Source organism: Vanellus vanellus (genome assembly GCF_965231255.1).
Source record: "Vanellus vanellus genome assembly, chromosome: Z".
Taxonomy (NCBI): Eukaryota; Metazoa; Chordata; class Aves; order Charadriiformes; family Charadriidae; genus Vanellus; species Vanellus vanellus.
Genome location: NC_138908.1, coordinates 31791920 through 31806475, shown reverse-complemented (window position 1 = coordinate 31806475; position 14556 = coordinate 31791920). Strand labels below are relative to the sequence as shown.

The 14556-nt window shown below is 41.0% G+C and overlaps 1 protein-coding gene across 2 annotated transcripts; it reads right to left on the bottom strand.

Annotated features, from left to right (window-relative positions):
- Positions 1-1010: 1010 nt before the first annotated feature.
- LOC309683619 (glutaredoxin-like protein C5orf63 homolog) lies at positions 1011-12150 on the bottom strand. Of its 2 annotated transcripts, XM_082497936.1 has the most exons (5): positions 12051-12067; positions 10554-10600; positions 6544-6664; positions 3224-3280; positions 1011-2456 (listed from the first exon to the last, which is right to left on the bottom strand). In XM_082497936.1, exons 3-5 carry the CDS (start codon positions 6658-6660, stop codon positions 2277-2279), a joined length of 354 nt encoding a protein of 117 aa, XP_082354062.1. In that variant the 5' UTR covers positions 6661-6664; positions 10554-10600; positions 12051-12067; the 3' UTR covers positions 1011-2276. The 2 variants fall into 2 exon arrangements, with proteins under 2 accessions (XP_082354062.1, XP_082354061.1); XM_082497935.1 differs by lacking the exon at positions 10554-10600 and having other exon boundaries at positions 12051-12150.
- Between the last annotated feature and the right edge of the window lie 2406 nt (positions 12151-14556).

The following is a 14556-nucleotide window of genomic DNA, read 5'->3' as shown; positions in this document are numbered from 1 at the left end:
CTACATTGCCAATGATACACTAACAGAACTGCAGTAACCCTTGATAAAATGGTATTCTTGCCACATGATAAATGGATTTGCAGTCGCGTTGCAGACAGAACTGAAATGCGATTCCTTTCTGTCAGAAAGCATAATGACTGGACTCAATTACCACTGAACTCTAGTCCATAAGACCAAGCACTGTTCCCATAACGTCAGAAAAACATGTTTTCTCTGTTTACTGGATTTGTAATGATGGAGAATCATGGCACAAGCATCCATAAGCAGGTAAAAAGACCATATATTAGTATCCATTTTTTTAAGAGCATAACTGGAGTCTAAGGGAGAAATCCCGTATCTTAGGCCAGCAAATTTTTAATGACACTCTTAGAGCTTCTTACTTGCATTTTACACTCTGAAATTAGTAGTGTTCAGAAAGACATATTTGGAATTGATAAATGCTGTTTTCATCACAGATTTGGTTCTTTTGGCTCAATTTTAGTTCACTCTATTTTGATTTTTTTTCTTGTGTCTGGGAGTAACTCAAGTACTAAGGAGCTCAAAGCTTGCCATAGTAGATAAAATAGACTTAAGCGCAATGTATGTTCATACCATTAAAAGAAAAATAAACTATTCAGTGTGTGTGTGTAACACCTGTATCAAATTGTGATAATTGTTCTATAGATATGACTCTGCTTCAGTGAAAGTATGCTGTCTTTAATCAAGTCTCCTTTTCATTTACGGTAAATACCCTCTTCTCCATTTCAAGTAAGCACTTAAGATAGACTGCTAGTCTTCTTCAAGGAAGTCTCTTACAGACCTACAGCTTACATGTACTAACAATCTTAGGACACTGTGGTGGGTTTACACTGGCTGGATGCCAGGTGCCCACCAAAGCTGCTCTATCACTCCTTTCCTCAACTGGACAGGGGAGAGAAAATACAACAAAAGGCCTGTGGGTCAAGATGAGGACAGGGACAGATCACTCACCAATTACCCTCATGGGCAAAGCAGACTCGACATAGGGAAATTAGCTGAATTTATTACCAATCAAATCAGAGTAGGATAATGAGAAATAAAACCAAATCTTAAAACCACCTTCCCCCCACCCCTTCCTTCTTCCTGGGCTTACCTTTACTCCCAATTTTCTCTACCTCCTCCCCCCCAGTGGCACCTGGAGGATGGGGAGTGGGGGTTGCGGTCAGTTCATCACACATTGTCTCTGCAGCTCCTTCTTCCTCGGGGCAAGGACTCTTCACACCCTCCCTCTGCTCCAGAACGGGGTCCCTGCCATAAGAGACAGTTCTCCGCAAATGTCTCCAACACAAGTCCTTCCCACGGGCTGCAGTTCTCCATGAACTTCTCCAGCATGGGTCCTTTCCACAGGATGCAGTCCTTCAGGAACAGACTGGTCCAGCATGGGTCCCCTATGGGGTCACAAGTCCTGCCAGCAAACCTGCTCCAGCGCGGGCTCCTATTTCCATGGGGCTCCTATTTCCATGGGGCCACAGGTCCTGCCAAGAGCCTGCTCCAGTACAGGCTTCCCATGGGGTCACAGCCTCCTTCGGGCACATCCACCTGTTCCAGAACGGGGTGTTCCATGAGCTGCAGATGGATATCAAACTCCACTGTTAACCTCTGTGGGTGGCAGGGGGACAGTGTGCCTCACCATGGTATTCACCATGGGCTGCAGGGGAATCTCTGCTCCGACGCCTGGAGCACCTCCTCCCCTCCTTCTTTAATGACCTTGGTGTCTGCAGAGCTGTTTCTCTCACATATTCTCACTCCTATCTCCGGCTGCAATTACCCATCATTTTTCCCCCCATCCCTTCTTAAATATGTTATCACAGAGAGTTATGTTACCACCATCACTGATTGGCTCAGCTTTGGCCAGCCATGGGTCCATCTTAGAGCCAGCTGGCATTGGCTCTATCAGACATGGGGGAAGCTTTACCATCTTCTCACAGAAGCCACCCCTGTAGCCCCTCTGCTACCAAAACCTCACCACGCAAACCCAATATAAATACATTTCTCTTTATCTGCTGTTATGGAGCAGCATTTATTCCGTAAATAAAACCCAGCCTAGGATAGCAGCAAATGAATGGTACAGAAGAAGTTGCTACTGGTGCAGCTGGGCTGGATGATTAATACAAAATAGAATACAAGTCATTCAAGTTTTTTAGGACACTGGTACCATACGTGCTAAGAAATGTAAGGCCAGACAACAAATACTGCTTTTTCACACAATTTATGTTGCACAGTCCTTTCAGATCTATACCAGAGCAGCTGCATTTTCTTCACTGGTTTCCTTCATTTTGCAACTCCAGCTTCGTAAGCTCATCCTCAAACTTTTGAATGTCTACCTGATGCTTCATTAGGAACTTCCCATTTAAATGAAAAACAGGTATGTCATATTTGTATTTATCATACCATGCTGAGTTCTCTGGAAGGGTAATATCCACCTCCTGCAAAATAAACTGACAGAAAAGAAATATCTTAGTAACTAGTGGGCACTGAAAAACAATACCTGCTTGTCTTTTGATCAATATTTTTTTTCATAAATGCAAGGCTGTTTTCTTCGTGCTTTTGGATTTATTATTCCATGTTGTAGACAACTGCCCATTTTGTGGGTACCAAATGTATGTAGTCACAATCCTTGGCTGCGTGTCCACAAAGTACTCTCTCCACTCCAGCATGATATGTTTCATCCTCTGCAGAACCACTCTCCTGTGAGCACCAACCACAATAAATATGCAGCTGGCAACACAACAGCTGCCTGTTAGGCAGCAGAGTGCAACACCTCTTAATGCTTCTGCTAAATTTCTCCCTTCAAGAAAGAGATCAAAACTTGGTTGAAGAACAGCAAACATTGCCACCACATATAGTTCAAATATTTGAAGCCCCACTTACTAATCCTTCCCAAATGATACCATTACCTGCCTCATAAAAGTTGCAAACTCCTCTATTAGACAAGGCAGTAGTATTTACAAAAGTGGTGGGTTTAAAAACTATTGCAACAAGGTGTATGCTGGTTTAGTTTGCCAATACTTATTTGAGCAGCATTGTTGCAAAATGCTTTTGGATAATGAGTTTTATGGAAATCAGTGCTGAAATTGTTTTGAAGAGGTTACCCATGAAAGAATAACGGATGCAAATAAATCCCAGCAATTTTCTTTTACAAAGAAAGAATCCCGATTAACTGTTCTTTCTGTATATAAATGTATACAGTATTGCAATACATTACCTTTCTCTTATATGGCTCAAGGACTTCTTTTGCTTCATCACATAGAGGGCATGGTTTCTGAAGGAAAATATTCAGACCAACTTAAAGCATACAGTAAAACACACAGATCATTTGTACAGTAAAGTACACAGACAGGAGCGATCATTACTGTAAACGTGGGTTCCCTGCCCCGTACCACTGTGTCTTACTGCTTTCTAAATCTTTATCAGCGCAGCATGGATGAAAAGAAAATAAATTACTCAGCCACAGAATTTAATTATTTCTCATTTGCTATTATTTTTCTCATGGTGCAAATTAACAGTTTTCAATGACTCTTCTAAAGGCTGATTCAAGGACTTGGTTTGGAAGGTCATGCACAGACCCCTTCTTTTGGTAAGCTTTAATGAATATTCAATGCATTGCCATCACCAGCTGAAAACAACTGCAGGTACCACTCTTGACACAATCATTTCCCTTGACAGAAGAGGAATAAGGAAGTCACATGAGTAATTTCTAATATGTTTCAGATTGAGTCACTTGAGTCAGTTCAAATAGCAAAAGAAGGTGATTTAAGATAACCTGGCTGATTTTTCCTGAAAGGAATTAAGCATGATCCTCCAATCTGCAGAGCTGGGAGGACAGTAACCTCCAGCAGGGAGAGCTGGCAAACAGCTGCGGTGTTTTGACCTGTGACGGGGCCAAAGAAAACCTCTCATTTTTGAAAATTCCCGTGCCTTCCACTACAGTCACACAGCTGACTTCAGCTGATCATGCACCATGATCATTAGAGCAGTGCATACCTGAAGTGAATAACATGAAGGCACATTGCTTCAGTGTTTGTAATGGCAGAATTTGGCCTATAATTCACACAGCAAAGTATACAGTGGTGAAGGTGATGGCTCTATCCCTCTGCCACGAAATACCTCCTCCTCTCCCTCCCACTTAAAGTCTTCCTAGGGTTGTTTAAACATGGAGTTAATCCGAAATAGCTACTTCTTATTTCCTGCATGTGAATTAATTTAGATTAAATACTCTACTTTTAATTTACACCTAATCTAAATTGTTCTTCCCACACAGACAAGTCCTTACACTCTGAAAACCTAAGCAAGATGCTAAAGATCAACAGCGCTGTGTTCTTGCTAGTTCTTGTTGCTTTTGGAGGAACTGATAAACCTGATATTGTTGACTGAAAGGAACATCCCAGAATCCTGCACATCAGTTTTGTAACATGCCAGGCTTCTTACAGTTAAAGTAGGACATACTTGGTTCCCCTAAGCCTGTGGAGAGCTTTCCAACGTAACAGGCACATAAAAGCATTTTGACAAATTAAGTTGACTCTTAGCAAAGAATAAGTTTTTACTCCTGCTCTGATGGCAAGCTTAAGCATTATGTGGTACTAATAAGATTGGAACTAGTTTAAAAAAAATCAGGTAGTGAACTATTTCAGCTAACAGTGAAATCTGTTTAAACAATCCATTTTATTAGTACATATTTTTCAGTAGAACAGTGCAACAGTTGGTCTCTGCCATCACTTGCTTTATGTTAATTTGTTATTGGGCTGCTGGATAAAGCTGTCTTGGACAACTTCCTCTCTCAAGAAGTATATTATAGTGGCAAAAGGGACTCCTACTGCTGAAGCAGTAAAAATCCCTTCCTAAAGTGACATATGCTATGCTGATACCTAGATCTGTTAGATGATACACATGGTGGGACAGTTTTATTTCTACAGATAATTGACATTTATGCTGCATACTTAGACTGCAGTTTTGTGGTCATTTTGAGCTGGCACTGATGCTGAAGGAAGCAGACCTATCTTCCTGTCACTGCTTCTTTTGTGCTGGCATAAGCACTCAAAACAGCTGCACAGCAGAGCTAGACAGAAGAATTGATCTGAGTTGATAGTAAACTTGCAAAAAAATAAGTATTTTTTTTTTAACCTGGAGCAGTTGTTGCACGAATGCTTGTGTTGGCATAAAAAGAGCCTGCAAGGGGAAAACCATTTGGCAGTGCTAGCTTCTATCAGTTCGAAGTGGCTCCAGAAGTCATAGCTCTCTCCTGCCTTCTCCCCCTCTTTTCTTCTTATCATTAAAAATAGGAATGAAGTAAAAATGAGTTAATGAGCATTAACTAAGAGTGCAGATTAGATTTTTTAAAGTAGCCTGCATTTTGGTTTGCAATTGCCAGTGGTATCAGACATGAAACAAGAGGCCACTTTAGAGGACTACTTGAACTCTGCTATTAGAAAATGTGATTTCATAGTGTCTTACTAGTCAGGAATTTTAAGACACAGGAATCAATTATTAACCCAAAGGTAAGCTCGTTATTCCCTACCTTACCACATTTGGGTTATGAAAGAGTTGATGCTGAATCAGGCAGAGGGAAAAACAGCTGTAACTTTAGTTCTTCTTATAGCGTGTATTGCTCTCATTAATAAACAGATGGTGACATTTTATTTTTTAACCTATTCATACGTTACACATTTTAAACATTCCTTTATGGCTAGGGATGGAATGAACAAACATTGTGCAGGAGGAGGAAATTATTTTAATCCCATCCATCTCCAACAAATACCACCATACTGATGTCAACATTCTCAGTGCTTTGCATTTCTAATTATTCTCACCTTGAAGGCTACATCAACCATATAAATGCAGCATAGCCCACAGTGTGCCATACTATCTAAAAGTGCAGAAGACCTCTGCATATAACACAGGCTCTTAACGACAATTTATGGAAGGTGACAGTTCACAAATGACCATTCCTGCTCATCAGGTCTGTTTTCTAAATGTGCTTAAGAATCCTATCTGCTCATGACACAGACAAAACTTTGCCTGCATTTTACTCCTGTTAGCATTACACAGCCAATAAAGAAAAAGAGGGTAAAGCACAATCCACCTTCTCCTTGTGCGCTACCAACTTGGATATATTTTCAGTCTCACAGGCAGTGCTGAAATTAAGCATGAGTGCTTTGAAGAGCCTACTTTGGCTGTTGATGCTTGTCCTGGGCACATTATGTATAAAAACACATCTTTGTTCTCCATTTCCAGAATAAAACACTGGTAGTTAGAGAACAATTTTCAACCAGTAAATGGATCACAGTGTCACTGAGACACAGCAATCTTGAAATCTTCATTTGTTGGTTGTAACTACATGCCTCCTCCAATGAGAGTAGGGCTGTGCTGTAAAGCCTGGTGTAAGACACCCTCAAACTAAAATACTCAATACTACACAAATTTGAAGGGGACAAAAAGCATGGCCAAGCCATTTCATCTGGGATTCATGTATATCAAAGCCGATAAATACACAGTCTCAGCTAGCTTTATTCTGTATACAACTTTTACCTTGGTGAATAAAGTCAACACTGGCTTATTTGCGCTGGCTGAACAGAGTTGTCTGCCCAGTAGACTGGATGAATGTCTTGCTAGTTGCAGTGTTCTGCTCAGACAAAAAAGCACCATTGTCCTGTTAAGACAAAAATAAAATTGTTTTGGGTCAAGTTACAGCTCATGAAATTTAATGTTAAGATAAATGTGATACTTCAATCGCAGTTCTAAAATACACACAATCAAACCATTTTCCCAGGATTTTTATGTTCACAGTATCAACACATTAATCAGAAAAACGGTTTACTATGCAGCAGGCCAGAAACATTGTGCAGCTCAAAAAGTGCAGCTCCATTAAAAAAAAAAAAAAAAGCTACATTTTCTTGCTGAAATGCCCCTTTTAAATTCCCTAACACAAATGCTGACATAAATGTATTACGCTGTTTCAACTGCATAGATGCCAGTAAGAATTACATGATATTAACAAAATGCAAAGTGCTGTGCTTTGAACCTCAGTAATCTTGCAGCAGTGCTTGACAATTCTACTTACTCAAAATTATTCCATCAAAAAACTAATCTGTACCTAACCAGAACATTAATATAATGCTTTCTGCTGTGAATAAAAAGCTGCAGCCAAAATTATTTTACTTGGTAGCACTAAAAGCACGCACATTGCCTTGAGTCTGACTTGCAACAGCAAGTTAATTGATGAAAGATGTTGATGGGTTTGTGATTTCTTTGGGAGAGTTTAAGCAAATTTCATGTTGTTGAAGGGTGCCGTATTGGAGTCTTGAAGTCACCTATTCATAATAACGCTAATAATAACAGTGCTTCCTCTCAACTCGTGTCTTAATGTGACCTTTACAAAGCATTTTATGACTGAAAGACAAAATCTAGAAGCAAAAATTCTCTGCACGGAGAATTATCAGCAGACATGACACTTGACATCAGAATTACACTGGGAAAATCAAGTTGCTTTTACATAAAGCCAAGCTGCTTTTGTTCAGTTTCTCTTCAGGCACAACTTACCTGTGGTTCTACTAACTACAGCTAACCACATAACACATAATGTAATGGCACAAGTTTAAACAAATATGAGCAGGACTATGTTGCAACTGATAAGCGTGTTTTAGGATGTTCAGTAAGAGAAAAGCCTAGTACATTCACTCAATCTCTCAGTACTAATATACTAAGCCTAATACTAATACTATACTAAGCCTAATACTAATACTACAAAGCCTTGTTTTAAGAGAGACAGTTTAGCCAGCATAACCACTAAGGAAGAACAAAACATTGCAGTGGACTCTAAACTTAAGGCTACTTAACTGCTTTGCTTCTAAGCAACAATCACAAGAAAAATCAAATGGGTGACATGACACTGCTCCACCAGCCTTATTGCACTGTCAAAGACACCTTTTTTTTTTCCAGAGGACTCTAGTAAGGGTAACTTGGCATGTTTCCAGAAGAAGTTGCAACAGAGCAAATACAAAGAAAGTTATAGCCTGAATCATCAAATTTCTGATGTTAGGAAAGAATCAGTTTTGTTTTTTTTCCTTGACCACATAAAAATAAAGTTGTCTAAAATACAGTATTCTGCAATGAACGGCCTTTGGGTTTACTGTGCAGTTTGGGACAGAAAGGGTTCTTCATCTGTACATGTCAGGCTTGATACCAGGAAGAGTCAGCTGCAGGGGCGGAGTGGTATGCTTGCTGTCACTGCAAAGTTGCAGGTGACTGGCACAGCACACACTGCCATTGGTCATAGTCCTCGAGAGCCACTGCATTTGTTTTACTTAGCCAGAGGGAAATCTAATTGTCTGGGATTTTACATAATAAATACAAAAATAAGCTTGGAACCTTTTGGAAAAATGCAAATCTTGATGAGAGTAAATAGTCTCAGTCGTACTTAGAAATTTTTACGTCCACAGTAAATAAGTACCCAGAATGGATGCGGTTTTGGCATAAAAAACTGCAGCATGTCAGCCTGCTCACATGCAAGATAAAAATGCCAACACAAATAGTTTGCATTCTGCCAAGATTTTAAATGAATGCTTTTGTTGCCAGCCTAGCAAGCCAAATTTTGTGCCTTCAAAACAAGGAAAATGCCCCCAAATTGTTCTGTGAACAGTAGAATGAACAAAGTCTAGATTCCAATGTATCTTTTTCCCCCCCATATATCTGTATAAAATGGCTCCAGTTCACTCCTTTATATCCCCCTTTTTGATCCCTCCACTCCTTTATATCCCCTTTTTTGATCCCTCCACAATCTGGTAAATTTGAGTGCAGCAGAGAACTCCTACCAAAACATCAACCGAAGGGGAATGAATAAGACAATATCAATACCTAAACTTCAAGATTTCACAGAAAGAAATAAGCTAGCAGTGTCTTACTTCCTTACCAATTTTAAATAATTACAAGCAGCGCTGTCTTTGGAATTCAGGAGCAAATCCTCATTGACCAGTACTACTACTAAAGCATGAGTCTGCTGTTTCCAGAATTAGCATAGAACTGGCTGAATGTTTTTATAAATAACCTAAGAAAAACGGAGTCCTGACTGTCAATTTATTCACTTATGTAGAATGATACTAAGGCCATAATGCAATGCCAGTTACAAAAAGACTCAAAGGACTAATCACAATTTATAAAACGACGCCAGTCTCTGTCCAGGCCCCAGTCATGCTCTGCTCTTCCATCACATAAAGCAGTCAGACATCTAGCCTTGAGGGAGGGTGAGATTCTGTCAGATGGCATCACGTTCCCACAGTCCAGATGATACAGCTTGAATTCCCTACACTTCCAAAGCCCACAGTTGCCAGACAGCATCATTAGGAAGGAGAGCAGTCAAGACCTGCTGCATTTAACATGGGCTAAAGCATGCTGCAACTTCAGCTTCACAGGATTGCAGCTAAGACTCTGCCCCCATAGAAATTTGCTTTTAAATCAGTAGAATTTACTAATCTTATTTTACTGGATTAAGTAAAAAGGTCATGGATAAAAATGAATAGCAGTGGTTCTGCACAAACACTGAAGGGTTCTAATACTGTGAAGGGTTAAGTACAGTTGCTATTGATCAGGAGCTGATGAAAGCAAATATCCAATCACTCATCAGGCAAATCTACTGCAGCAGCTCAATTTGTCTAAACAGCATCCCAGAACCATATGGGTGTTTAGTGCATGCATACTACCATTGTGTGAACAAATGGGTTCCCAACACAGGCCTGTGCTAAGCTGAGCAACATTTCTGGAATGCAGAGCTCCAGCCTCAGAGGTCACTGCCATGCTGGTTTCATCACTGACAAAAAGAAAGTATCACACAGATGCCCCACAGCGTTCATGTCCTGCTCACATCTATATTATATCTGTCTTTTGTTATGAAGAAACTAAAGCACCAACAGCACACACAAAATCTTTCAACATTACTATTCTTGAGCTCTCTTAGCTTACCCCCAAGTAATTATAAAGATCTGAGGAGCAAAATTAATACATAAATGTAAAGAAGGATGCTTGCAAATGTCAGAATGTACCATCCCCTATACTACAATGCTACAGAATGATTTAACAAATGATGCTTGTAAGTAAGCCTGGACTTGGCCCATCCTGTATTTTGCAAAGCCAAATTGGACTCATTTCCGGTTAATAGAATTTCCATCACCTAATAAATCCTCATCTGCTGGAAAAATAAAATGTGACACTAAAACTAGCCATTATTTAGACAAGATAATTATCTGTATAAACCTTATCTTAGCATCAATCAATGAAAGACAAGCACGGCTGATTTCTTCTCCAACTATGTACCTTTTAATGATGCTATATACTCCTAAATAATCTCAGCGTCAAGTCACCAATATACTCTTGCTCTATGGTTCTGAATGTTTTATATGCATCATTATCAATATATTTGGACAGAATTATGTCCCATTTTCCATGGATTTGTATACATATACATAAGGGTGAAATTATTATGAACTTGCAGGCACTTGTCTGTATACACTTTACATTCATGTAGTATTCAATTTTGGAACTCTAACCTGATTTGACAGAAGATGGAGATTACCTGGATAAATCACACTTCTTTCTGCAAGGTAACAGTAACACATCAGGAACATCAAAAATGTTACATTGAAAATGTCCTAGTCATTTCCTAGCGATTTGTCTTACAGAAACTTTGTCTGTTAAACTGACTTCTACCCGCCATTTTATCCTCATTCTAGTATGACAAAGGGGTATCCACTCAAAGAGAATGGGGAAAGCAAGCAGATGCAAATGTAAGAATACATGCTTATGGCCCAAGTCAGTGGTGGTTTAAAACACCCTTCTGTTGTCCCTCATTCAAAAGCAGCTATGATCATCAAGAAAAGCAAACTTGCTGGCAGTCTGCTGTTGTCAGTTTGTTTACTTAGAAGGGAAATCCTGAACACGAAAATACAGTGCCACAGCAACAGACCACGGAGCATACATGAGTAGGGACACCAAATCCAGTAGCTGTTGAGATCCCCACGAGGCTTTCAGAAGAGGCATGCAAATTACAGGAAAATCTTGAACTTTTTTTTTGCAAATGCATGTAACTCTAAAGGTCTTTCGGGAAGAATTGGGCTTTTACACAAACTCAAAATTAAAAAATATCATCAGTAATACCACTTGTTGCTGTGAGGTAACGTTACATATCAACCACTGTATATCTCTATACATTTTCTCATCGAAAATGAGGTAATCTGAGGTAAATACCACAAGCCCTTTGCATTCCACCTCAGAAAAGAATAAGAGTATAATTTCATCTTAATATGCATCAAATTTTGTTTGGTGATCCCTCCAGAAGTATCCATCCATTCTAGACTCTGGCCCAAGGCCCTTACTCCAAATTTCAGACAATTTAAAAAATCATCCAATAGGCTGCTGTAATGGCCAGGAGACCATTTCTGAAGATTAAACAACTTGCATATACAATGGACCATTGTCATAAAATAAAATTGTAATAAGAGTTTAAAAACCTGTTTTAAACATCTCCATTTGAAACCTTTTCAACGAAATGACCCACTACCCCCCCCCCCCCCCAGGGCCGGGGGTGAGCCGTGTCGGGTAAAAAGCGTATCCAGAGGTCTTCCCATTATCTCCCGTAATGAGAAAGCCTGATTTCTTTTGATATTTTCTAAATGAGCAATGCCCTCTACAGCCAGATTGAGTCAAAGCCCACTAACAGACAGGAGAGCGCCGGAGACCCGCCAGTGCCGGCTGTCCCGGGCTCGCCCCGCCACCCTGCCGGCCCCCGCCCAGACTCAGTCCCCCCCGTTCGGCCTCCTCAGGCCCGGTGCCGGCGGGCCACTGCGTTCCCGGCCCGCCGCAAGGCCCGCGCCCGCCCCGCCAAAGCCGGGGAGGCCCCTGCAGCCGCTGCCCGGGCCCCGCGGCCCGGTGCGGCCCAGCCCAGCGCTCGGCACCAGCCGGCGTCAGCCTGGGAAGGCCGAGGCCGTTCACGGGGCCCGGCGCGCATCGTTGGGCTTGCGGCAGGGACCGGGGTTGAGAACACCCACCTGGCCGCGGCTGCCTGCCGCCTCTCCCAGGCGGGCTCCCGGCCACCTCCGCGGGGCGGCGGGCGGGGCTCCGCCGCGGGAAGGACGCGCGGCCTCGGCGGGCCCGGCCTGACGGTAAGCAGCGACCGCCGCCGCTTCGGCACCCCCTGCTGGTCGCCCGTCCCGTCCCTCCGCCCGGGGCTTTACCCCGGCGGGGGTGCGGCCAAGGTCTGCGGCGCCCGGCGTCCCTTCTTGAGGGCTCCCAGCTGCCCCCACAGCCTTAGTTTCTCCTCTCCGTACGAGGCAACTCCTGGTAGGCCTCGCCGGCGGGAGGCGGTTGCCCGGGCCGGAGAAGGCGCTGCCCAACGGAGCTGGTGAGGGGTCTGGAGCACAAGTCTTACGAGGAGCAGCTGAGGGAGCTGGGGTTGTTTAGCCTGGAGAAAAGGAGGCTGAGGGGACACCATATTGTTCTCTACAACTACCTGAAAGGAGGTTGTAGCGAGGTGGGGGTCGGTGTCTTCTCCCAAGTAACAAACGATAGGACAAGAGGAAATGGCTTCAAGTTACACCGGGGGAGATTTAAATTGGATATTAGGAAAAATTTCTTCACTGAAAGGGTTATCAAGCATTGGAACAGGTCGTCCAGGGAAAGGAGTCACTGCGTGTGGGTGAAATGTGAAATTCTGAATGCTCAGGTAATTTAAATATGTAAAAGGTAACAAATTGAAAAAAAAAAAAAAAGAAACAATCAGTGTCACAGATTCACTAACTTACATAGAGTGGAGGAACATCAGGAAAATATTTTAGACACATAAATTCTGCTCTAAGATTAGAGCAAATTCTCTCAATAAAGTGTAACTGCAAGGAACAGCTCTTAGAGATCTTAGCCAGAATCAAAGCACCTTAGGAATATATTAAAAAAACCCCAACACAATGTGCCTCTTTAAATGATAAATGTCAGTTGAAGAGCATTTTCATCTGCCTAAATGACCTACATAAGTGAAAGTTAGAGGACTGCCTGCCTATGAACTTTCACTGTTAGCGCAGTGATCATCTGAATGTTACAGTGACACATAAACGACACATTGCATAAGAGTGGTTTGGACAGTACTTTGACTTTATAATTTTATGTCTAATTATTTCTATTGGAACATTGCTGTGATGACTGTTACAATATCTGCATAGCTGTTTACTGATCACCAGTAGAGCACTTGGTTACAGGCTAAGCCAGAGCACATTGGAAATCAATGTTATTCTTTCTCTTCTCTTTAAAAAGCTTTTGAGTCAGACCATTCCTTTGCATGCAGCACAGAAAATAATTGTATTATGATTGTTCTGAGTGTTATAAAACAGTTGAGTATGGTTGTGTTTAACAGCTTTTCTAATAGTAACATTTCCTTTATGTAAATTCTAGCTCAGTGGGTAGTGTTTGTGGGAAGATGGAAGTTTTTTGTGGTAAGCCTTATCTTCAAACAAATGTTCAGGCCTCTCTCACAAATAGTGCTTGTAAATGTCCTATTCCCCTCATCTCCAAGATCATAGAGTTGAAGAATAAGAGCATAGTGAAATAATGTACATAATTTTGGTTCATGTGTCCTCAGTAAATTATGTGAAGGTCTTGGTAGTCATTTTTCTAACCAAAATTTTCCCATCACATACTATGCCTTTGCACATAAATGGCAAGTAGTAGTTGTTTGGTATTATAAAGTAAGTAGCTGAGATTTTGTTTTACTCCTCTACATTCATACCTTTTTCCTAGAAATGTCTTCCTGTGTTTTACATGGATTTACCTCTTCAGGCAAAAAGAGCCTCTCCTTGTATCATACTGCAACACTTATTGCTTGAAAAAACATTTAGAGCTTGAAAGAAAATGAGAAAAAAGACTGAATGTGAGGCCCTGGTATCCTTCTCTCAGCTATCAAATGAAGAAGAAATAGTTTCTTTCTCAGGATAATGACGTACTGTGTAATGATGTATTAAATAATGATGTACTACCTAATGTAAAATATGTTGCTTTTATTTCCTCTCTCATAATACAGGTTTCTAAAGGAAATGGATCTTCTCCCAGTACCTTTACACTGTTAACACATTTCTTTTACATTAATACAAAATAGAGTTACTGTCATGCAAAGGCTGATTTTTGCTGTTATTCCCAATTGACCACTTTATAATCAAACACAAGGAAGTCGTATTCTGTCCCTCTGCTAAAAAGCTAATAAGAAATGTTAGAAAATGTTGAAATTCATCCCTATTTTGAATTCCATCTAAGTAAAAAGTAAAGCTGTGGCTTTACAGTTGAAATTATAATTATTTTAAATCTAACTACCTGATTAAAAGCTGTATGTAGCATACAAATGCTTCTGTTCACGTAATATTTTCAGGGACATTTTGTTTCTTAGTACTGTTTCCTTCTTTACTACACAGTAAATAATTAACCCTCTACTAGCATAATCTATGTCGTAGCGCATCCCCTCTGATGCTGTGGATTTATTTGGATAAGTGTTTTGTGCCAGTTCGTAACAGCAGC

Bases quoted from the DNA above. Each gene is read 5' to 3' on its own strand.
- LOC309683619 (XM_082497935.1), bottom strand. From the start codon at position 6,660: ATGGTGCTTTTTTGTCTGAGCAGAACACTGCAACTAGCAAGACATTCA. The intron at 3,281-6,543 runs GTAAAAGTTGTA...ATTTTCCTTCAG, and splicing joins TGTTGACTTTATTCACCAAG to AAACCATGCCCTCTATGTGA. The intron at 2,457-3,223 runs GTAATGTATTGC...CTTTTCTGTCAG, and splicing joins TTGAGCCATATAAGAGAAAG to TTTATTTTGCAGGAGGTGGA.